This window comes from Stigmatopora argus, chromosome 22 (assembly GCF_051989625.1).
Source record: "Stigmatopora argus isolate UIUO_Sarg chromosome 22, RoL_Sarg_1.0, whole genome shotgun sequence".
Taxonomy (NCBI): domain Eukaryota; kingdom Metazoa; phylum Chordata; class Actinopteri; order Syngnathiformes; family Syngnathidae; genus Stigmatopora; species Stigmatopora argus.
The window spans coordinates 12,807,152-12,828,787 of NC_135408.1; the positions used below are offsets into that span (position 1 = coordinate 12,807,152).

The window sequence follows — 21,636 nt, forward strand, 5'->3', positions numbered from 1 at the left end:
CTCCCTTGACTAATAATCAGCTCATGGAATCAATCCTTCTCGGGAACGGTTGACCGACGGCGGCCTAGCGAAACAAGTAGAGCGCCTCGTTCTTCCCTTGTGACAAAGAAGCGCGTGTTTGAGATGCAAATTTCACTTTATTATTTCTTTTTTTAGAAAAGCAACAAGGGAGCAGCTGGGCCGAGGTCAAAAGACGTACTTGAAGCTGTAGGTGGCGTCGCAGGAGATCTTGGTGCCCCGACATCGGCAGCACAGATCCTGGCGGTGTGGCCTGGTCATGTTGATGTGCCTCTGCTTCTTCTCGCAGACGCAGCACGTCTCCGAGCAGCCCTGAACCAACGACACGGGTCCCAATCACTTGGAATGGCGGGCGAACCACCACGTGCAAAGCGCTGGCTTTTCCCCCGCCCCAATCGCTTGCCTACGCCACAACAGCAAATGGCGGACGGACCACGTGCAATGTGCTGGCCTTCTTTCCTACCTTGCATACGATGGATTCCACTCGGTAGGGGTTGAAGCCCACTTGACACTTCCGGCAGAGCTGCTTGTAGTACACCTGCCACGACGGAGGTGGGAGGTGTGAAAGCGCGCCCACTCCCCTGACGTGGTTGGCCTCGGTGGCCTTCCCACGCCAATTCACCTTGTTGGTTCCCGGGATGCACCACACGAAAGCACTCTCCCACCGGATGTTGCACTTTTTGCAGTGGAAGAAGCCGTACTTTTGCTCCAGAAACTGTATGGTGATCCAGAAAAACAACAGCAAAACATTGGTCCCAATGGCTTCCCTACACGACACTGGCCTACCTGTTTTTTTTTATTCTAACCCTCCCCCCATTTCTTCTAAATGCCAATTGGGACATTTTTGGTTGTCATTATTGTTGCCAGATTTGGATGGAGCGAGAATGATTGTTTGTTTATTGGCCAGTGTTACTCCACCTGTAGATTGGAGGCCTTGTGAGTGGCAGGTAACGGGGACTGGCGCTTTTCCCCGTCCAGATGTTCGGCACCCTCCTCTCGTGACTTGGGCTCGCCGCGATGGAAAAGACGCGAGTAGACGGACGGCGGCCGGGAGAGGAGGAGGAGCAACCTGCCGCCCGGAGGCGCCGTGCTCCCGCTGTGCTGCTTTTTCACCTCCTGCACCTTCACCTTGTGCTCCTGCTGCTCCTCCTCCTCCTGCTGTGCCGTTTCACACGGGGAGCGGTCGCCGTCCTCCTGGCCGAGCAGCGTCTTGGGCCCCAGGGAGCACTGCACCGGCTTGTCCACTCTAGCGTTGACCTGCACGCCGCAGTCCCGGGTCGGGGGGGCGCTGGCCGCACCCGCCCCCGCCTGAGCCTGAGCAAAGGCGGCCCTGCACAGTTCCAAGTAGCTGAGGCCGTACGGCGTGACGAAACGCGCCTCCCGCTTGGCCCAGCGGAGGGGGGCCGCGGGGGCAGCGGGAGCAGCGGGGGCGCCGCACAGCCCGAGCGGAGGGGGGAAGGCAGACTGGAAGCCCTCCATCCCGCACAGTGGAATCCAGGGCGGCCGCGCCCGCTCGCCTTTACGTCACTTGTGCCAATTAGATGATTGGAAACAGGTCCAGCGGAGGTGCCAATTTGCTTGCAGGGGGACGACCGGACGGATGGACGGTGCCAATTTGCTTGCAGGGGGACGGACGAATGGACGCTTCCAAACATGTTTGCAGGGGGCCAAAGTCGCTTCGGTGGTCGGAGAAATCGCTGTGCTCATTTTCGCTGGCCATAATCTAGTTTCCTTCACTTGAGTAGTGTTCTGTTCATGTCCATGGTGCATCGTGTGATTTTTTTTCTTTCTACTGACGAACTTCTCCGGAGCCCCAGCGGGTGGCGCTGCTCGCCCGGCCGACGAGACGGGCGAATGCAGTGATCGTTCGCATGTTGGCGCCATTTTGGAGCCAGGAGGGGGAAGAGCGCTGCAGAGGAGGACGGCGACTGACCGAGCGCGATTCGACGCAAACAGGTAGCGAAACGCCATCACGGCCGCCTTCGTTTGCGTTTGCGGACAAGTCAAGGCGGCTCGGACAAACCTATCGTACACCGTCAGGGCGGTGGGGAAGCGGGGGGGAGACGGCCGAGACCTCTGTGCGGGCGCTCCGCTTTCCGTGCCTGGGAGCTGGAGCCTCAGCCCGCCTGGCTCGGCTGCTGCGTCCGTCCCTGCGCGCTCATGGCTCGGTTTCGCTCGGTGCTGCTCCTCCTCCTCCCCCTGCTTTCCTAAATGTTAGCATGTCCGCGCTCGTACGGCAGAGCCGCCCGGCCGGGCAAATGTGGGCGTCCGTGGGGTGTTTTAATGGACAAGTGGTGGCTTTGTGGGGTGATATTTTTGTTAGTGGCCGGCCAGCCAGCCAGCCAGCCCAGCAGGCAGGCTGCCGTCCATCCGTCCGCCCGCCCGCCTGCCTCCCTTCCACCCTTCCTCCCTCCCTCTGTCATCACGTAGCTTGTCGCCGCTAGCCTCGTTAGCTCACCGCTAGCGAGATTAGCTAGCTAGCAAGAGGCAAGCTAAGCGGCTATCTGGAATAGCTGTCCAAGGTTTCACAATCTCAATGAAAAAGAGGATTCGGCAAACGTTTTTGTTCTTTTCTCTTTCTCAATTATTATTTTACCACTTACTTTCATCTTTTTTACCAGGGTTTTAATATTGTCCAGAATTCATATTTTTTCGTCTGGAGGGGGCATAACAATGATTCTGATTCCTATCCAATTGATACGTGTTTACGTTTTTCGTGTTTTTTGAAATTGAGAAATATGAGATTTGTTCAAAATCAGCCAAGTGAAAACTTTCGTTTTAACTAACATTTGCAGATGTGACTGTTCCAGGGTTGGAATTCTCTTGCTTGTTTGTGCTTTAGGGCAAGAAAATATTAGCAATGGTTGTGTTTCCGTGACTCTTATTGTTTTTGTGTGTGCTGCGTGAACGGTTGCTCGCAAAACGGACACCGTGTCATACACACTGGCAGCTGACACAAACTGACTACTAACCTTGATGCAGAGATATATTTAAAGAAATCACTCAGTCACAGGATGTTTTTTTTTTAATTTTTGCCACTGGAATAAGATCTCCAGTTGTATTTGAATTCATGGACTTTGAAAGGAATGCATAGAACTAAATGGTTGCTTTCTTTATTGTAGGGATAAACAGGTAGCGACAAAAGAATGAATGGAAGCAGGAATACACTGTGGTTACGACCCCCGATGACGTGCCCAAAAAATTTGTGGGGAGGGGGTCAAATTTGACGGTATTTCAACTCATTAGCGGTTGTCGACAACGACAGACGTCCGATTCATTCAATTGATTTGGCGGTGAATTTTCACGCGTGGCGTCCGAAGGTTTAACGTCAAGGTATTTTTCTTTCCAGGCAGTTAAGAGCTCCCAAGGATGGCTCACTCTAAAGCTCGAGCCGCGGACGGAAAGGTCACCTACCCCCCCGGGGTGAAGGAGATCTCCGACAAAATCTCCAAGGAGGAGATCGTCCGTCGGCTCAAGGCGAGTCCCCGGCGCCGCGTTTCCTCCTCTTTTTCTTCTTCTCCCGGCGAGCACTCTTCGCTCCGTTGGGTGACACCTCTGTCTGTCGCCTCCCTACAGATGGTGGTGAAGACCTTCATGGACATGGACCAGGACTCGGAGGAGGAGAAGGAGCTCTACCTGAACCTGGCCCTGCACCTGGCTTCGGACTTCTTCCTCAAGCACCCCGACAAGGACGTGCGCCTGCTGGTGGCGTGTTGCCTGGCCGACATATTCCGCATCTACGCTCCGGAAGCGCCCTTCACCTCGCCCGACAAGCTGAAGGTAGCGGAGCCCGACCTCTGCCGACCTCCGCCAACCTGGCCGACCTCTTGATCGGGGCTCCTTTTGGTTTCCCCGCAGGACATTTTCATGTTCATCACCAGACAACTGAAAGGTCTGGAGGACACAAAGAGCGCTCAGTTCAACAGATACTTCTACCTGCTGGAGGTGCGGCGTCGGCTTTTCGCCACCTTCCGGAAGCGCGACTCCTCGGCCGGCCGAGTGCTCGTCGGTGGCGTGGTGGCGTACATATTGGCCGTTGTCCCCTTTCTCTGCGCAGAACATCGCCTGGGTCAAATCGTACAACATCTGCTTTGAGCTGGAGGACAGCAACGAGATCTTCACTCAGCTGTACCGCACGCTCTTCCAGGTCATCAAGTAAGTCCCGGCCTGGCCCGGCCCGGCGGGCCCTTCCCATTCGGTCCGGCCGGGGTCTCGACGCCGTAGGCGCTTGTCTCCTTTGCTCCCGTAGCAACGGCCACAACCAGAAGGTGCACATGCACATGGTGGACCTGATGAGCTCCATCATCTGCGAGGGCGACACCGTGTCGCAGGAGCTGCTGGATACGGTCCTGGTCAACCTGGTGCCTGCGCACAAGGTCTGTGTCGAAACCGAAGGATGGTAGAATGGCACTGGATCTTTGTCGGTCCAAGAATGCTACAACGCATACAAAAAAATATTTTTTTTTTTCTTCCCATCCACGCTCATTCGCTGAGACCCCTGCAGTTTAGAAGCGGTACTGCATCACTAAAAAAATCACTTCTAGTGCCCTCCATTTGATTTGTTGTTGAGTAGAATGAAAAGCTTTGTCAGATGGCTCTTGAAAGGGGTTGAGATGAGCCTTGACAAAAGTCAAAGGGCAAAAAGATTGTTTTTGTTTTTTTGTAGAATCTGAACAAGCAAGCCTACGACCTGGCCAAAGCTCTGCTGAAGAGGACGGCTCAGGCCATCGAGCCTTACATCACCAACGTGAGATGGAGGATTTTTCTTCTTCTTTTTCTTCTTTTTCTCCCGCTCCTGGCGATGGACGGCTCGCCGACGTTTGTCTGTGCTCGCGTCAGTTCTTCAACCTGGTGCTGATGCTGGGCAGAACGTCCGTCAGCGACCTGTCCGAACACGTGTTCGACTTGATTCTGGAGCTCTACAACATCGACAGCCACTTGCTGCTCTCCGTGCTGCCGCAGCTGGAGTTTAAGCTCAAGGTACGGGTGCCGTCAGTGAGCCGTCCCGTTTGGCGGCCTTCCGACGACGACGACGACAACGTCTCTCCGCAGAGTAACGACAATGACGAGAGGCTGCAGGTGGTCAAGCTGCTGGCCAAGATGTTTGGCGCCAAGGACTCGGAGTTGGCGGCGCAGAATAAACCGTTGTGGCAGTGCTACCTGGGCAGGTGAGCCACCCCCCGTGGAGACTCTAGTGGGCTGGCATTAACGGCGCGGTCCTCTCGCTCCCCTCGAGGTTCAACGACATCCACGTGCCCATCAGACTGGAATGCGTCAAGTTTGCCAGCCATTGTCTCATGAACCATCCGGATCTGGCCAAAGACCTCACGGGTAGCGCATTTCATTTTGGGCTCTGGCTCTTTTTCATTCAAATGTGCTCAAGTTTTCAAGCGTGCGCTTGGACAAATGGGCACCGGGCTAAAAGTGCAGCCGCCGCGCTCCAAGGTGGCCACCGGCCGGCTCCCAAATAGCAGTTTTGTCCACGTGTCGCCGTCAGAATTTCTGCGCGTGCGTTCCCACGACCCGGAGGAAGCCATTCGCCACGACGTCATCGTCTCCATCGTCACCGCCGCCAAGAAGGACTTGTCTCTGGTCAACGACGCCTTGCTGGACTTTGTCAAAGAGCGCATGCTGGACAAGAGGGTGAGCCGGCCGCCGCCCCGCCTTTGGCGGCGTTTGCCGTTGACCGTGGTTCCCCTTTTTCTCAGTGGCGCGTGCGCAAGGAGGCCATGATGGGCCTGGCGTCCGTCTACAGGAAGTACTCGTTGCAGGGCGAGGGTGGGCGCGAGGCGTCCAAGCAGATCTCCTGGATCAAAGACAAGCTGCTGCACATCTATTACCAGAACAGCATCGACGACAGGTGCTCTTGGGGGTGGGGGGGGGTCGTTCATATTTCCGTGGGCCGCCACGTGTACTACGCCAGCCTCTCCGCTCTCCCGCCGTGTGGTTGGTACAGGTTGCTGGTGGAGCGTGTGTTTGCCCAGTACATGGTTCCGCACAATCTGGACACGGCCGAAAGGATGAAGTGTCTTTACTACCTCTACGCCACCTTGGACCCCAACGCCGTCAAGTGAGTGGAGTGACGGCGGTGGCGGCGGCGGCGGCGGCAAATAAAGCCGTTTGCCCAGTGGCCCCCCGCTTTTTGTGAGTGCCCCTCCTTAATCCTCACAGGGCTGTGAATGAAATGTGGAAGTCTCAGTACCTGCTGAGGCACTACGTCAAAGACCTGCTGGATCTGCTCAAGAAACCCAAGGTGGGCAAGCGGTAGCCGGGCGCCCCAGCCTAGACCAGCGGCGACGCTTTCACGTTTCTGCCTTCTTCCTTTTTTTTTTCTCTCTCTCTCTCTTTTTTGTCGGCAGTCGGAATCGTCCAGCAAGGCCGTTTTCGCCAAAGTCATGCTCATTACCCGTAAGGAACTACTGCGTCTTTTCGCCGCTCCGCCCGCCAAGGGGGCTCTCCGCCAATTTGAGCGCGTCTTGGGCTCCCAGGGAACCTCCCGGATCCGGGGAAGTCTCAGGACTTTGTCAAGAAGTTGGGACAGGTCCTGGAGGACGACGAGCGCGTCCGGGACCAGCTGGAGACCTTGGTCAGTCCCTGCTGCTCCTGCAAGCAGGCCGAAGTGTGCGTGGTGAGTGGTCGGTCGGGTTGGGTCCGGTCCAGTCGGGTTGGGCCGGGCCGGGCAGCGTCTTCTGCACCACGTCCACCACGTTGACCCGCCTTTTTGGGATACAGAGAGACATCACCAAGAAGCTAGGTGGTCCAAAGCAGCCCAGCAATCCCTTCTTGGAGATGGTCAAGTTCCTCTTGGAGAGAATCGCTCCCGTCCACATCGACACCGAGTCCATCAGGTAAGCAAGCTTACGCCCGGTCGGCCCCTCCCTCGGTTTTTGCGGCGGCCTCAACGCCGTGCCGTGCCCCGTCCCGTCCCATCGCTCTGCTCAGCGCTCTCATCAAACAAGTCAACAAGTCCATCGAGGGGACGGGCGACGACGACGAGGAGGGCGTTCCCACCAACACGGCCATCCGAGCTGGCCTGGAGCTCCTAAGGGTAGGCCTCTTCCCCCGGCTCCAGACCCTTCCGTAAAAATGGGTTGGCAAAACGTGAGCCGTGGCGGCCAATGGGGTCCCTCCACCCCCCTCTCCCAGGTGCTGTCCTTCATCCACCCGGCGTCCTTCCACTCGGCCGAGACCTTCGAGTCTCTGCTGGGCTGCCTGAAGATGGACGACGAGAAGGTGGCCGAGGACGCGCTGCAGGTCTTCAAAAACACGGGCTCCAAGATCGAGGAGAGCTTCCCGCACATTAAATGGTAAGGGAGGGCGCCGAGGGGCAAAATGTGGCGCCGAATGGCGGGAAGCTTTGGCTTTTTGGGCGCTCTCCGGACGCCGTGGCATCGTCTGTCTTTTCCGCCGGCGTAGCGTCTTGCTGCCGGTCCTGCAGTCCAAAGCCAAGCGCGGCCCACCTCGTCAGGCCAAGTTCGCCATCCGCTGCATCAACGCCATGTTCGCCAACAGAGACACGCACTTTGCGCAGATCTTTGAGGTCAGTCGGAGCTCCGGTCAATCGCTCGCTCGCTCGTTCTTCCCGGGTCTACCGCGTTGACCCCGTGCCGTCCCGTCCCTGTGGGCCCGCCCCGCAGCCGCTCCACAAAGGTCTGGACCCGGCCAACCTGGAGCAGCTGGTCACCCCGCTGTCCACGCTGGGTCACCTGGCCCAGCTGGCCCCGGAGCAGTTTGCGGCTCCTCTCAAGTCCCTGGTGGCCAACTTCATCGTCAAGGATCTGCTGATGAACGATAGGGTACCTACCGAGCTACTTACCTACTTAGCTACCTGCCTACACTCCGTGGCGGCACCGCCAAATCATTTCCAGCGAGTACGCCGATGGCATTTGAACCCTCGTTAAACTTCTGGCAAACGCCAGAATCAATTGGACTTTGGGGTTAGGCTTGAAAACAAATTCCAGTCCAGCGTATTCCTTTGATTTCAACGATCATTGTATTTAGTGTAGGGCATGAGCAGGGGCGGGCTTGAAGCAGTCCTCGAGAGCCGCGGTCGCAGCTTTTTTGGTACCAACCGGTCGGTCCAAGAAAGGCACTTGGCCGCCTGACGGGGGTTGGGCTGTAACAAGAAGCACCTGACTGCAATCCACTGATTGCACTTGGTAAAACAGCAGTTTTGTGGGAAGGTCGCAACGAAAACCCTTAGCCACTATGGCCCGGTATTGAAATGGTTTTTGTCTTTGACTATTTTTGACGCTGCAGATTCCCGGCAAGAAGACCACCAAGCTGTGGGTTCCGGACGATGAAGTTTCTCCGGAGACCATGGCTAAGGTCCCCTTCATTTTCCGGCTTTTTCACGGGGAGGGGCGAATGTGCATTTGCTCATTGGCTTTTGCCTTTTTTTTTTTTTTTTTTTTTTTGTTGTTGAAAGATTCAAGGCATCAAGCTGATGGTGCGCTGGCTGCTGGGCGTGAAGAACAACCAGAGCAAGTCTGGCAACTCCACGCTGCGCATGCTGACGGCCATCCTGCACAGCGACGGCGACCTCACCGAGCAAGGCAAGATGGGGTAGGCGTCGGTCGTGCCGCCGCCGCCGCCGCCGCCACCGTGGGCCGGTTCGGCCGGGCTGACCCTTCTGCCGCACTTGTTCAGCAAACCCGACATGTCGCGGCTGCGCTTGGCCGCCGCCTGCGCTCTGCTCAAGCTAGCCCAGGAGCCCTGTTACCACGAGATCATCACGCTGGAGCAGTACCAGCTGTGCGCGCTGGTCATCAACGTAGGCGGGCGATGGGTTTGATTTGTTGGGGGGGGCGGAGGTGGAGGCCCCACCTCAACGCACACCCTTTTGCCTCCCAGGACGAGTGCTACCAGGTGCGGCAGGGTTTTGCGCAGAAGCTGCACCTGGGCCTGTGCCGCCTGCGCCTGCCCATGGAGTACATGGCCATCTTCGCCCTGTGCGCCAAGGACCCCGTCAAGGAGCGGCGGGCCCACGCCCGCGGCTGCCTGGCCAAGAACGTCAGCATACGGCGCGAGTACCTGCGCCAGCACGCCTCCGTCAGCGGTAAGGGAGCCGCGCCGTCGGTCCGACGGGAATCCCGCCGACGGCGTCCGTTTGCGCCCCGGCAGACCAACTCTTGTCGCTGCTGCCCGAGTACGTGGTGCCGTACGCCATCCACTTGCTGGCGCACGACCCGGACTACGTCAAAGTGCAGGACACGGAGCAGCTGAAAGACATCAAGGAGTGAGTGGACAAAGGGGGGCAAAAGGCTCGTATGGCAGCGACCGCTCCCGCCACGTGTCCATCGGCGGTCCGATCGGATTGTCCTTCCCGCCACGTGTCGGAGTGCGGAAATGTCAACGGGCGGTCCAATCGGATTGTCCTTCCCGCTCAGGGCCCTGTGGTTCGTGCTGGAGATCATCATGGCCAAGAACGAGAACAACAGCCACGCCTTCATCCGGAAGATGGTGGAGAACATCAAGCACACCAAAGACGCGCAGTCACCCGCCGACTCCAAAACCAACGAGGTAGACGCGGCGTGCCGCCCCCGTCCGCCGTCCGCCGTCCCCCGCGCGCCTCATTGGCCAAAACTCCCCCGGGCAGAAAATGTACACGGTGTGCGACGTGGCCATTCACATCATCATGTCCAAGAGCACCACCTACCGCCTGGACTCGCCCAAGGACCCCGTGCTGCCTTCCACCTTGTTCACCAAGCCCGACAAGGTCGCGGTCGCCGTGGTGGCCACGAGGACTTGGTCCGCTCCATCTTTGAGCGCGCCTGAATTTTCTATCTCCTCACAGAATTTCTGCAATACGAAAAATTACCTCCCAGCCGAGATGAAAGCGTTCTTCTTGCCGGGAAAGGTGAGAGGGCCGCCGGTCCCGACACGCCGCTTCCAGGGAGCGTCCTCACCACCTTCCACGTCCGCGTCCGCGCAGCCCAAGTCCGCCAACGTGCTGGGCGCCGTCAACAAGCCGCTGTCGTCGGCCGGCAAGCAGATCCAGAGCAAGTCGTCCCGCGTGGAGACGGCCGGCAACGACGACGAATCGTCCGATCCCGGCTCGCCGCAGCACGGCAAGACCAGGTGCGCCGTAAATAACGTCGGCTCGTCGGGCCGTCCGCCTTTTCCGCCGCCTGCTTTATTTCTTTCTCTTGAAGGCACGACAGCGCCGAAATGGATTTCAGCGAGAACGCGGACAGCTCGGACAAGGTAGCGCCGCCCCTTCCGGAAGTGTGGCGGCGCCAGAAAAGAGACGAAAGGCCTTCCGTCCGTCCCTCCCTCCAGGAGAGCGAGAAAGCCCGCGGCCGCAAGCGAGGCCTGCCGTCTGAAGAAGGCGACGGCACCGCCAAAGTTAAACGCGGGCGCAAGAAAGCTGCCGTCGCCGAACGCGAGGACCCCTGGGGCGAGGAGGACAACGGCCCCGAGGACGAGCAGAACAGCCCGCCCAAGAAAGGCCGCAGGGGGCGGCCCCCCAAGGCGCCGGCCAATCAGGAGCCCTCGCCCGCCAAAGGAAAAAGGGGGCGCAAGAAGGCCCCGCCTCCCCCCGAGGACGAAGAGGAAGAGGAGGAAAGGGCCGGGGCCGGCGGCGGCGCCGACGACGACCGAGACGGCGAGGACGCCGCAGAAGTGAAGACCAGAGCGGGACGGCAGGCGCGGACGCCCAGACGCTCGCAAAGGTGAGGCGGAAGGAACCCAGAATTGAATTTAAAAAATAATCATTTCAAAAAGAAAAGGCCCGTGGGAGGGAAATGTCCACGTCCACCCAAATCACTTGTCACCGTTGTCTGCTCATCAGTTCGGAAGCGTCCGAGACGACGACGGCGCAGAAGAGGAGAGGACGACCGCCCAAGTCGGCTCAACCGTCCCCGAAGAAGCCGATGTAAGACAACGCTACCATGAATTGTTCCGTTAACGGCTAGGCAGTCTTTTTTTTTTTTTTTTTTTCATTTCCCCTGCCAATTTGGAGTTAAGCACTGCTAAAATTCCTTTTCTGACACTCGAATGGAATGACCTCTTCCACTTCCCATGACAAAATGGGACACAGACATAGTGTGCAATAGCACCACCTCCTGGCAGAGGTTGAAGAACAACAGCTTTTGTGTTGACGACAAATCATTTGTTGCTCGTTCGTAGGCGTGCGGGACGCTCAAAGGCGCCGGCGGTGGCCAAAGATGACTCCGAGGAAGAAGAGCAAGAGGAAGAGGAGCCCGCTCCCCAGGTGGGCGAAGGCGGTGGCGGCGCCGGCGGCGCCAGCGCGGTGAGCTTACTAAGGCATCCCCTAACAAAGTACTTTGTCTTTCAGGGTCGCAAAAAAACGGCGGGCCGGAGAAGATGAGCCGACGCGTGGGGCCGGAGCGCCGCTAGAAATCTGGGGAAAGTTGACAAAGTATTTTGGTTTCTCCACTTTTCACGTGCGTTTGGCCAACACTGTTACAGCGCCCTCCTACGTAGTCCCTCCCACACGTGCGCAGCGACCGCTACTTGCCGCCGCCGTGGCCGTGTCCACGCTGGCCGCCAGTGTTAGTTAGACGTTCACTTTGAAATTTATAAATAGTCTCTTTTTGTGCATTTCACCTTTGTCGTGTTGGATGTTGACCGCAGGGGGCGCTCACCTTGTAATTGTTCTTGTTGTTGTTGTTATTATTATTATTATTTGTATTCAAGGGAAAAGGCAAGTGTTCCGTCGTCATCCTCCTCCATGAGATTTTCAGTCCGTTCTTGTGCCGTCGTCTCCTGAAACATTGTTTACAGCCTGTACATGATGAGACCTCTTTTTTTTTTCTTTTCTACATTGGATTAAAACAAATGTACCAAACAGAAAGATTTGTCTGTGGCGTCCCATGATGGGACACGTGACAAACACCCCCCTCCCCCCAAAAAAGGACAAACATGTCCAAATATGGCCGTCCGAGGTCACGCGACCCCCGAGTTAATGGCGCGTACGCTCGTCGCCCGCTCGGTTTTATGATCGACAAGAGGCCGGCGTTACTGGGCAACTCCGGGCGGACGGCGTGGAAAGGGCGCGCCCGTCCCTGGAGCCTCAGCTGTTTAGCGGCCACTGTGTCAATACCAGGCCGCGCTATTAGATTTGCGTGAAAACATTTGAGGCGACCAGCGGACGCACTCGGAGAGGCCGCCGCGCCACCTGTGTCCCGCCGAGCGCCGCCGCGCTGGTAAAACATTAACGGGGCGGGGGTCATCCGGTGACTGGCCGCGCTTCCCGTGGGTCAGCTGCTCTGCAAATGATTGACGGAGCGAGCGAGCGGGGCCGGCCCCGCAAATGGCCCCCACCCCGCCCCCGTTCGCCGGAGCCCGGCTTAAACGTCAAGACGTCCACTGGGAATGGCGCACCTGGGCTCTGTCCGGGCGGTCCCCGTCCGGCTGTCCCTCTGGCTGGCCGCCACCGCCGGCCTGGCCTTTGCCGGGCCGGGCGGAGGGGGCCTGCGGACGTGGGGCCACTTCGACAAGCTGCCCTACCCGGCCGACAAAGCCTTCCTGAGCGGCACTTTCCCACCGGGCTTCATGTGGGCGGTGGGCACGGCCGCCTACCAGGTGGAGGGCGCGTCCGACAAGGACGGAAAGGGGCCGTCCATCTGGGACACCTTCACGCGCGGCGGCAAGCGCGTGGCCAGGGGCGACGTGGGCAGCGACAGCTACCACAACGCGGCGGCCGACGTGCGCGCCCTGCGCCAGCTGGGCGTGGGCCACTACCGCTTCTCGCTGTCGTGGCCGCGGATCTTCCCCGACGGCACCCGCGCCAGCCTCAACCCGGCGGGCGTGCGCTACTACCACGAGCTGCTGGCGCGGCTGAGGGAGGCCGGCGTGGAGCCGGTGGTCACGCTCTACCACTGGGACCTGCCCGAGGCGCTGCAGCGGCGGCTGGGCGGCTGGAGCCACCCGCGGACGGCCCAGCTCTTCCGCGACTACGCCGACTTCTGCTTCCGGGCCTTCGGCGAGCACGTCAAGTGGTGGATCACCATCGACAACCCCTTCGCCGTGGCCCGCCACGGCTACGGCACCGGGGTGCTGGCGCCGGGCATCAAGGGGGACCCCGACCTGCCCTACCGGGTGGGGCGTGTGCTGCTGCAGGTCAGAGATCGGGGCTTTGCCGGCAACCGGTCTGGTCCGGTCCGTGGGCAAGGGCCGGTTTTTCCGCCTTTAAACGGTCGGTCGGTCGGTCGGTCGGCTCGAAAGGGACCGTGGCTCACCCTTTTTTTTCCCCCCCATACCTGTGCACCAACCAGGCTCACGCGGCGGCGTGGCACACCTACGACCGCGTCTACCGGCGGCGCCAAGGCGGCCGCGTGTCGATGGCGCTGGCCTCGCACTGGGTGCGCCCCAGCCGCACCCGCCTGGAGAGCCTGCGCGAGTGCCAGTGCTCCCTGGAGCACGTGCTGGGCTGGTTCGCCTCGCCGCTCTTCGGAGACGGCGACTACCCGGCCTGCATGAAGGCCCGCCTGGGCGCCCGCCTGCCGGCCCTAGGCGCCGGCGAGCGGCGGCGGCTGCGGGGGGCCGCCGACTTCTTCGCCCTGTCTCACAGCGCCGCGCTCAGCTTCCAGCTGGTCAACGACAGCCTCAAGTTCGGTCAGCAGGAGGACCTGGACCTGCGCATGCTGCTCTACTGGGTCAGCGCCGAGTACGACCGGCCCGACATCTTCGTGGTGCAGAGCGGATGGTGAGCGGCGGCGAAGCGGGAGAACGGCCAAGAAGGGCGCCCGGTCATTGGGGACGTGTCCCGGCGTGTCCTCTTTGACAGGTACGTGTCGGGCAGCACCAAGACCCAGGACCCCAAGCACATGTACTACTTGAAGAGGTTCATCGCCGAGGCCCTGAAATGTGAGCGGGGCGCCGAGGGCCCGGGGAGGGGGGAGGGGCGATCTGGCAGGATCGGCGCCGGCGGGTAAGTGAGGGGCCCCGCCCGTGACTTACGCCGCCCGCGGCAGCCGTGGCGGTGGACGGCGTGAAGTTGCTGGGCTACACGGCGTGGTCTCTGATGGACGGCTTCGAGTGGCACCGCGAGTACGGCATCCGGCGGGGCCTCTACTACGTGGACTTCAACACACCCGACATGAAGCGGGAGCCCAAGACCTCGGCCGTCTTCTACAAGTAGGTGCCCCGGGCGGGGGTCGCCGTCGGCGGGCTCGCTCCGACAACGGAGAGACTTGCTGGCGCTTGTTCCCGGGCCGCAGGAACGTGATCCGGAGGAACGGCTTCCCGGAGCTCCCGGAGAACCGTCCGGCTCGGGGGGTTTTCCCGTGCGACTTTGCTTGGGGGGTCTCGGCCAACTCCATCCAGGTCAGTCCGCCAGCCCAGATGCTCCGTCGTTCACCTGTGCTTGGCCCCGGCGATGGCCGGGCGCGGTTAGCCTGTTAGATGGATCCCATTTCCAGCTTTAGCCGCCCTCTTTTTGTTTCCAAGTGAATACTTTTCTCCCCAAACTTTCTCCTCGGCTCGGCTACGAAATGGCCGCGTTGGTCTGCGTCCCAGGTGGAGAGCTCTCCCAGTCAGTTTGCCGACCGCAACGTGTACACGTGGAACGTGGACAACGGGGAGCTGACCCGACTGGAGGGCCCGCCGGCGCCACCCTCGGCGCGGGAAGCTCACTGCGCCGACTACGTCAGCATCGGGCAGCAGGTGAGCCAGGCGCTCCGCTAAGCTCCGCTAAGCTCCGCTAAGCTCAGCTAAACTAAGTTGAGCTCAGTTGTGCTTCTTGTGTGTTGCTGCGCGAGGTGGACGAAATCCAGGCGGCGGGCGTGAACCATTTCCACTTCTCCCTCAACTGGTCGGCGCTGGTGCCGACGGGCGAGGCGGCGCGGCCCAACGCCACCCTGCTGGGCTACTACCGCTGCTTCAGCCGCCAGCTGCTGCGCGCCAACGTGACGCCCGTGGTCACCCTGTGGCACCACACGCGGCACGGCAGCAGCCTGCCGGCGCCCGTGGACGGGGCCAACCGATGGCTCGGCGGGTACGAGCCAGCCCGCCGCCGTCGCCACCGCCACCGCTGCGCCGCTTCCCGCATCCGAATAGCGCATTGTAAGCCCGGCCCTCAGGGAGACTCCGGACTTGTTCGCCGACTACGCCCGCCTGTGCTTCCGCGAGCTGGGCCGGCACGTCAAGATGTGGATCACCTTGAACGAGCCCAACGACGAGACGGTGAGCTACCAGGAAGCTCACCAGATGCTGCGAGCCCACGCGCTGGCCTGGCGCGCCTACGACCGGGATTTCAGGGCCGCTCAGGGCGGGCAGGTGGGTACCCCGCCGTCCCCGTCCCGTCCCGTCCGGTCCGGTTGGCTCCGGTTCCGGGACCCGCCTCCTCCGCCCGTCGCCAGGTCTCGCTGGCCCTGCACATGGACTGGGTGGAACCGGCCTACTCCTTCAGCCGCGAAGACGTGGAACCGGCCAAGCGGGTCCTGGACTTCCGGGTGGGGTGGTTCGCCCAGCCCGTCTTCGGCGACGGAGATTATCCTCTGGGAATGCGGAGCTGGCTGCGACAGCTCAACTCGCTGGAGTAGGTCTTGGCCCTCCCGCCGACAAAAACAATCAAAAAGCTGGCGTTGCGCTCCCAAAGACGTCCGTTGACCTTTGTTAGACTTCCGGCGTTCAAGGAGGAGGACCGCTCGCTGGTCCGAGGCACCTACGACTTCTTCGCCATCAGCCACTTTAGCACCGAACTGGTGACGCACGCCAAGGAGGACCCGTAAGGGCCGGCGACGAGCGCCGACGTTGCCGCCGCCGCCGCCGCCGCCCCCGTGGCAATGATGACCGGCCGTTTCTCGGGCAGGTACACGTACACGTCCTCGCTGGAGGTGCAGCACATGATCGACACCACGTGGATCCTGTCGCCACGGCCCGTGGTTCCGTGGGGCCTGAGGAAGGCGCTCAATTGGGTGAGCCAAACGTCTCCTGCATCATTTCCTCCTTTGGCAACATTTCCCAACGTGTGTGGGATAGATGGCGTTTAAGCGCAGGCGGGGCAAAGGGCAAAGGGTCAAATATAGGCCACGCACACGAACGCCATCCGGTCGCGGTTGTGGGCCTTTAACCGTGGGAATCCCTCCCTCCGAATGGCAGGTGAAGGAGCGCTACCCGCACGTGCCCATTTACGTGATGGCCAACGGCGTGCAGGAGGACGCGGGCCGCTTCAAGGACAGCCTGAGGGTCTTCTACCTGTACAACTACATCAACGAGGCGCTCAAAGGTGAGCGCGGCCGGCAGGCCACGCCGAGTGAAGAGCGGCTGACGTGGCGCGCTTCTTCTTCCCCACAGCGTTCACCCTGGACGGCGTGAACCTGAAGGGCTACTTTGCGTACGCCCTGGACGACCAGCGCGACCCGGGCTTCGGCCTGTACGGCCACGTGCACCACGAGGCGGTGGCCAAGGCCTCGTTGGCCAACTACCGCAATATCATCCGGCACGACGGCTTCCCGGCGCCGGGGGCGCCCGACCGCCGTCGCCGCTGCCCGGCCGCCGCCGGCCCCGCCGCCGCCGCCGCTCCGCTCTGCCCCGGCTGCGGGGCCCTGGCCAAGCGGCCCGTGGTGGGATTCCTGACGTTGGTGTGCTCGGCCGCGCTGGTGGCCACCGGCCTCGTGGTCTACTACGCCAGCAGGCCACGCAAATCCGCTTACTGATGATCTGTTTCCATGGCTACCAATCGAATTGCAAGCATCGCGTTCCCTTTTAGAGGCCTCCAGCGGAGGGTGGCCAACTCCGGTCCTCCGGAGCCGCTACCGGGTGTCAAAGCCATTCCCCAGTCGGTCCTGGTCTTTGTTCCAACCCATCCAGCGCCAACAGTTTGACCAATGAGATGTCTTCCAAAATGAGTAGCACCTGACGTTAATCGACTGATTACACTGGCAAAAGGAATCTATCCTTTCTTGTTCAGTTGGAATGAAAAGCTGCACCCACTGCGTGGCACATGCGGAAAACAGATTGGACAGCGGCTCCGGAGGACCGGAGTCGGACGCCCGACTGACCGGCTCACCGGTTACGTAGTTGGCGTTTTTATTCCCAAGCGGACATTGGCCTTACCTCCAGAGTACCGTGCCGCAATATGCGTGCTATTTGGTGGAAATGAATGGTTCCCGTTCCCGCTGCCCTTCCTCGGACGGCCGCTTGAAAGGAGACAGCCGTAACAAAGAAGACGAATCATACGCGCTGAAGTAAGTTTGTTTGGTAGCCTGGCAGAAGTCTCGGAAGCGTCGTCGCAATGGTTCATTTAGCCGTCGTATTTCTTCTGCTTTAAATGGTGCACAAATGTACGCGTTAAATGGTAGCACGAGCTAGGATTTCAAGTCACCGCCGCGGGCGTCTCTATCGTTTTCGCTTTCTTAGGAGGGGTGATGGGAAAAGTTAAGCTAAAGCTAGCCAATTTGTGCTAACGTAAGTGATTCGAAGGCCACTGACGGCAATTGAAGCCAACAATGAAAATGAAAAAGGACACGTTGGCCTTTGAGAGCATTTTAAGACAACTTTTAGCCGAGTTCATTCCTGTATAGCGGGTGGGCTCAAAAGTGTTCGATGAAAGCCGCAATTGTAATCGTTTCAAATCCAAGTAGACACCAATTTAGCACAAAATGGAAAAGATATTTTATATAAGAAGCTAATAGAATCGGTAGCATAAATGGGTAAAAGTCTACTGATGGAAGGTTTGTTCGCTCGCTAGCCCTCCCCCTTCTAATTTCAACAGATCAGACATCTAGCGCTCTCTTTTCTTAAGTTCCTTTTATCTGAGGCTTTTCAAATTGTCGCCCGTGTCGTTTGCTTTAAATGGAGCGTTGTGATTGTCGCATATGAAATAAATCTCCAAAGAAAGTCAATGTCAACAAGTACTTTTAATATGCATATGTCCAAGGTCAGAACATCACGGCGTCCCGCCACCTTTCAGAACATCATGGCGTCCATGCCATCTTCCATGAACTTCTTGTAGACGGCCATGAACTTGGCGGTGAAGGCCTCCAGGTGGTAGATGGCCTTATTACCCATCTGCAGCCGGTGCTCGTAGTACGCCGCCATGTGCGCCACCTCGGGCTTCAGGTGCCCGTCGCAGTTGTTCAGCAGCTCCTTCACCAAGCCCTGAGCGGGCGGGACACGCTCTTCAGCACGCTTCCGAGCACCACCACCACGACGACGGCGACCGATGGCGTGGCTGGGGCTACTACCTTCATGATCACGTCGGCGGGGATGCAGTGAGTCAGCAGCTCGTACAGACGACCTCTCACCTCAAAGAGCCTGGCCCAAAGAAGATGACTTTGAACGGTGGAGCGCGGGGGGGGGGGCGCGGCGGCTGCGCTCGGAGCGCCCCGTGGCCTACCTCTGAGGGCTCTGCTGGCTGACGATGGCGTTGGCCGTTTCGCGCAGGAACACCTCCCAGTCGCTTTCCGTCACTTCCTGCTCCGACGAGAACGGGTACCTGAGAAGCGGGGCGCCGGACCGGCAAAAAGGTTCAAGAAAAAAAAAAACGACGCTCGGTGGGCCGTGTTTAACGCCACTCACTGCTGCGCCCTGCAGGCCTCGCACATCAGCAGGGCTTTGCGAAGGTTGCGCCCCGACTTGTCGCCGATCCGCTTGGCCAGCTCGGGCGGGAGGACCAGACCCTCTTTCTTGCACACCCAGGTCAGAATGCCGCACACCTGAGGGTGGAGAAAAGGAAGACGGACCCCCGGTCCGAGGAGACCTCACTGGGGTGGGGCCGGGCGCACCCCGTGGCCGACTCACCTCCTCCGTGCTGGGCAGGGCCACGCGGAGGGCCAGGCAGCGGCTGCGTATGGGCCCGATGATCTTGGAGGTGGAGGTGGAGCAGAGCACCAGGCGGCAGGTGGACGCGTACTTCTCCATGGTGCGCCGCAAAGCGTGCTGGGCGTCCTTGGTCAGCCGGTCGGCTTCGGTGAGCAGCACCACTGAGGGAGGGAGGGCCGGTGGGCATGCAGGGGTTCAGTGAGACGGTCGTGTCAAGTCGGGTCAGGTCAAGTCGAGTCAAAGAGACGCGGGCACCTTTGAACTCGCGCTGCGTGCTGGACTGGATCTGCTGCGACTGAGCCATGGTCTTGATCAACTCCTGGACCACCACGCGGTCTTGGTAACCCACATCGCTGACGAATGGATCCGCACGTGAACACTCTGGACTGATTTCCGTGAGGGGGAATTCCATTACCTGGGGTTGACTTCCAGGTGGTAGTTGCTGGCTATGGTGTTGATCTCAATCTTCTTCTTGGAGGGAGCCTACGAGTAAGAACAAGAGGAAGAGGAAGAGGAAGAGGAAGAAGCAGAAGAAGAAGAAGAACAAGAGGAAGATGACGGAGAGGAAGAAGGCTATCCAGTATTCACCCGAGGCGAATAAGCAAAGTCAACTCTTTTCTCACCACGATAGTCTGATGCTCGATGCGGAGCTTTTCCACGCCGGGGCCGTAGATTTCCCTCAGCAGACACATGATGCGAGTCTTCTTGCCCGCGCCGGAAGGACCGTAGAACAGTAAGTGGGGGAAATCGCCGCGTTGAACCTCCAAAGTCAAACACGCGTCGTTTAGGAAGCAAACACCAGAGCAACACATTTGACGTCGGAAAGAAAAGCCAAAGCCAAGAGGAACACATTTGCCGGCGCCATTTCCATTCGGCTAGCTAGCAGTTAAGCCAAAAGCTCAACGTTGAGTCACTCTTTCCCACCAGATTTTTCAGCTGAGATGCTTGTTCTTTGTGGTAGTCGAGTTTTCCGAGCGTCGTCGGTCGGTATTTGTCCACCCACAGACTCATTTTCGGGCGACTCGAGCAGCTAAAGTCCGTTTCTTTGACCGAGAGCTTGAACAATCTACCCGCCAAATGCTTTGTTTTTCCGCACTGCCAGCGTAACTTCCGGCCGCTACTACGGAAATCTCAAGTGGTCAAAGTTGCTCAAGCTAACCGGCATTCTGCGACTTCTTACGTGTGTGTGTGTGTATGTGCGTGTTGTTGTTGTCTTGTATGCACCGTGTGTGTGTGTGTGTGTGTCTGCGCGCAATTGAAAGAGATCCTTGTTGGCGCCTGTGGGTGGCTCAATGCAACACAGCTATGCCGTGTGGAGGGATGAAAAAGTGCACGTGAGAACATTTTCCTGACATCTGCCAAAAAGTTGACATGGAAGAGTGCGACAGAATGATCACGTAATCTATCTACGAGTTTGCGAGTTGAATCTTCCGGCCATTGCTGGCCGCCAACAACGGCGATCGACCTCCAATGCAGTGTTTTGGACGGATGCCCAACAACTTGTGAGTGCGTGCGTGCGTGCGTCTCGGACCGGATGGCTGCCGACGCCCGCCGTGCGTCTTGGCCTCGGACCGGATGGCAAAGCCGACCGCTGCCGCAGAAGGTCGGCCCGATTGAAGCTTCCCGTGCTTAAGGGTTTTTCCTCACTGAGCATTCAATCGGAACGGGGCAACGGGCCACAATTTGGACCCGCCGCCGGAGGCGCGGCACTCGCGAGGGCAAAAAGAGGGAGGAGCCACTACGGGAGCCCTTAGAAGCCCGAGGCTGTTTTTATTGGCCGGAGATCAGAGGCAACGGGTCAGCAGGTCGCACAGGCAACAGCAACACAGCAGGCCGGAGCATGCCGACAACAAGGACCTCAGAGCTCCGCGTCCAGCGCCCCGGTTGGGCTCCACCGCGTACACTGAAAGGTAAGCCGTACATTCCGTGCCGGTTTGACGCCCGTCTGCGCCTTTGCCGGCGCCCTCAAAGTTACCCGTGTGCTCGGGCGGAGCCCCGTAGGCCCGGAAAGAGTCGGGCGGGGTCCCCCACGGCTGCAGGGCCTGGTAGTAGGAAGGCGGGGCCTGCCGCAGACAAACACGTGACCAAAAGAGACGCGGACGCCGGCTCGACGTCCCTACCCGGTAAGGCGCCGTCCCCGGATAGCCTCCGAAACCTGGATGGACACAGAGCGTTATCGAAGCCGGCCCGGCATTGGCCGATGGCCTCGGGCCGATGGGCGCGGTGGAGGGCGGGGCGCACCTGGGGCCGGCGGAAGCCCGCCGTACGGTGGAAGCTGCTGGCCGCTCATCTGGAAGGACAGACGGCAGGTCACGCGCCGGCCCGTTAGCCAACAATGGCGCGCATTCAGACGCTAATCGGATTCAGGCCTCCGCCTGTCCGTTGTTCAAAAATGGCAACGTCGGCGCCCGTGCTTTTGTTACGACGACGGGAGAAGTGGCGTCGGGTCGTCGGCTTTGGGCCGCTCGACCGCCACTTTGACCTTTGATCCAATAGTTGACTTGAAAATGTCAAAAGTCAACGCGTGGAAGTCGGCTTGACTCGCTAGAAGAAAAAGTTAGCGTACCTTTGCGCTGGCTCCGTTTTACGTCCGACGTCAACGCTGTCCCGGGCCAAATCGTGTGGCATCGCGTGGCATGGCGGGGCATGGCGGGGCATGGCGTTCTTCTCTCCCTCCCTCCCTTGTGCGCTTTTCCCTTCTCTCACTCCTCCCCTTTTTTGGCTTGACACATTTTTTTTTAAACGGTCAAATAGATTGGACAAAAGGACTAGATAGCAGAAACGTGATTTTAAGTCTGTTTGTTCCATGTGCCGGACAGTGACATTTTTGGTTTTATTATTATTATTATTATTTTTCCAGTCCGACTGAAGAGGGATAGGCAACCC

General features: G+C 59.3%; 5 protein-coding genes across 11 annotated transcripts; 2 read left to right on the forward strand and 3 right to left on the reverse strand.

The window, feature by feature from the left end:
- Positions 1-117: 117 nt before the first annotated feature.
- On the reverse strand, positions 118-2,366 carry LOC144068262 (zygote arrest protein 1.S-like). Its single transcript, XM_077592649.1, has 4 exons — positions 937-2,366; positions 641-733; positions 482-556; positions 118-330 (listed from the first exon to the last, which is right to left on the reverse strand). The coding sequence occupies exons 1-4, from the start codon at positions 1,495-1,497 to the stop codon at positions 187-189; spliced, it is 873 nt and encodes a 290-aa protein (XP_077448775.1). The 5' UTR covers positions 1,498-2,366; the 3' UTR covers positions 118-186.
- On the forward strand, positions 1,624-11,836 carry pds5b (PDS5 cohesin associated factor B). The gene is made up of 35 exons (XM_077592622.1): positions 1,624-1,974; positions 3,368-3,495; positions 3,595-3,798; positions 3,877-3,963; positions 4,076-4,173; positions 4,268-4,394; positions 4,685-4,765; positions 4,858-4,998; positions 5,071-5,186; positions 5,255-5,349; positions 5,516-5,661; positions 5,727-5,878; positions 5,975-6,088; positions 6,190-6,271; positions 6,378-6,426; positions 6,507-6,646; positions 6,751-6,866; positions 6,961-7,066; positions 7,165-7,325; positions 7,435-7,558; positions 7,656-7,814; positions 8,278-8,346; positions 8,447-8,583; positions 8,668-8,791; positions 8,872-9,076; positions 9,142-9,256; positions 9,408-9,540; positions 9,617-9,736; positions 9,815-9,877; positions 9,953-10,098; positions 10,173-10,224; positions 10,300-10,691; positions 10,811-10,894; positions 11,149-11,233; positions 11,318-11,836. Exons 2-35 carry the CDS (start codon positions 3,388-3,390, stop codon positions 11,348-11,350), a joined length of 4,164 nt encoding a protein of 1,387 aa, XP_077448748.1. The 5' UTR covers positions 1,624-1,974; positions 3,368-3,387; the 3' UTR covers positions 11,351-11,836.
- Positions 11,837-11,966: 130 nt separating this feature from the next.
- On the forward strand, positions 11,967-17,831 carry kl (klotho). 4 transcript variants are annotated; one of them, XM_077592629.1, is made up of 13 exons: positions 12,311-13,104; positions 13,260-13,690; positions 13,772-13,851; positions 13,959-14,121; positions 14,205-14,310; positions 14,503-14,649; positions 14,745-14,980; positions 15,066-15,261; positions 15,345-15,523; positions 15,605-15,712; positions 15,797-15,902; positions 16,087-16,213; positions 16,282-17,831. In XM_077592629.1, exons 1-13 carry the CDS (start codon positions 12,358-12,360, stop codon positions 16,641-16,643), a joined length of 2,988 nt encoding a protein of 995 aa, XP_077448755.1. In that variant the 5' UTR covers positions 12,311-12,357; the 3' UTR covers positions 16,644-17,831. The 4 variants fall into 4 exon arrangements, with proteins under 4 accessions (XP_077448753.1, XP_077448756.1, XP_077448754.1 ...); XM_077592627.1 differs by having other exon boundaries at positions 11,967-13,104; positions 13,959-14,310; XM_077592628.1 differs by having other exon boundaries at positions 12,309-13,180; positions 13,959-14,310.
- Positions 17,828-19,952, reverse strand: rfc3 (replication factor C (activator 1) 3). Its single transcript, XM_077592647.1, has 9 exons — positions 19,675-19,952; positions 19,374-19,511; positions 19,166-19,233; positions 19,006-19,103; positions 18,730-18,911; positions 18,508-18,644; positions 18,326-18,424; positions 18,174-18,243; positions 17,828-18,087 (listed from the first exon to the last, which is right to left on the reverse strand). The coding sequence occupies exons 1-9, from the start codon at positions 19,759-19,761 to the stop codon at positions 17,896-17,898; spliced, it is 1,071 nt and encodes a 356-aa protein (XP_077448773.1). The 5' UTR covers positions 19,762-19,952; the 3' UTR covers positions 17,828-17,895.
- A 544-nt stretch (positions 19,953-20,496) lies between these two features.
- LOC144068268 (cysteine-rich and transmembrane domain-containing protein 1) lies at positions 20,497-21,533 on the reverse strand. Of its 4 annotated transcripts, XM_077592661.1 has the most exons (5): positions 21,317-21,533; positions 20,992-21,040; positions 20,871-20,905; positions 20,726-20,813; positions 20,497-20,653 (listed from the first exon to the last, which is right to left on the reverse strand). In XM_077592661.1, exons 2-5 carry the CDS (start codon positions 21,038-21,040, stop codon positions 20,535-20,537), a joined length of 291 nt encoding a protein of 96 aa, XP_077448787.1. In that variant the 5' UTR covers positions 21,317-21,533; the 3' UTR covers positions 20,497-20,534. The 4 variants fall into 4 exon arrangements, with proteins under 4 accessions (XP_077448787.1, XP_077448785.1, XP_077448786.1 ...); XM_077592659.1 differs by having other exon boundaries at positions 20,497-20,813; XM_077592660.1 differs by having other exon boundaries at positions 20,726-20,905.
- Positions 21,534-21,636: the final 103 nt, after the last annotated feature.

Bases quoted from the DNA above. Each gene is read 5' to 3' on its own strand.
- LOC144068262 (XM_077592649.1), bottom strand. From the start codon at position 1,497: ATGGAGGGCTTCCAGTCTGCCTTCCCCCCTCCGCTCGGGCTGTGCGGC. The intron at 557-640 runs GTGAATTGGCGT...CCGTCGTGGCAG, and splicing joins GCATCCCGGGAACCAACAAG to GTGTACTACAAGCAGCTCTG. The intron at 331-481 runs GTAGGAAAGAAG...TCGTTGGTTCAG, and splicing joins TGGAATCCATCGTATGCAAG to GGCTGCTCGGAGACGTGCTG.
- pds5b (XM_077592622.1), top strand. From the start codon at position 3,388: ATGGCTCACTCTAAAGCTCGAGCCGCGGACGGAAAGGTCACCTACCCC. The intron at 4,395-4,684 runs GTCTGTGTCGAA...GTTTTTTTGTAG, and splicing joins ACCTGGTGCCTGCGCACAAG to AATCTGAACAAGCAAGCCTA. The intron at 9,737-9,814 runs GTCGCGGTCGCC...ATCTCCTCACAG, and splicing joins TGTTCACCAAGCCCGACAAG to AATTTCTGCAATACGAAAAA.
- kl (XM_077592627.1), top strand. From the start codon at position 12,258: ATGATTGACGGAGCGAGCGAGCGGGGCCGGCCCCGCAAATGGCCCCCA. The intron at 13,691-13,771 runs GTGAGCGGCGGC...CCTCTTTGACAG, and splicing joins TTCGTGGTGCAGAGCGGATG to GTACGTGTCGGGCAGCACCA. The intron at 15,262-15,344 runs GTGGGTACCCCG...GCCCGTCGCCAG, and splicing joins GGGCCGCTCAGGGCGGGCAG to GTCTCGCTGGCCCTGCACAT.
- rfc3 (XM_077592647.1), bottom strand. From the start codon at position 19,761: ATGAGTCTGTGGGTGGACAAATACCGACCGACGACGCTCGGAAAACTC. The intron at 19,234-19,373 runs GTGAGAAAAGAG...TCTTACTCGTAG, and splicing joins TCGAGCATCAGACTATCGTG to GCTCCCTCCAAGAAGAAGAT. The intron at 18,425-18,507 runs GTGAGTGGCGTT...CCCGCTTCTCAG, and splicing joins GAGGCCTGCAGGGCGCAGCA to GTACCCGTTCTCGTCGGAGC.
- LOC144068268 (XM_077592658.1), bottom strand. From the start codon at position 21,040: ATGAGCGGCCAGCAGCTTCCACCGTACGGCGGGCTTCCGCCGGCCCCA. The intron at 20,906-20,991 runs GTGCGCCCCGCC...GTGTCCATCCAG, and splicing joins CGGGCTTCCGCCGGCCCCAG to GTTTCGGAGGCTATCCGGGG.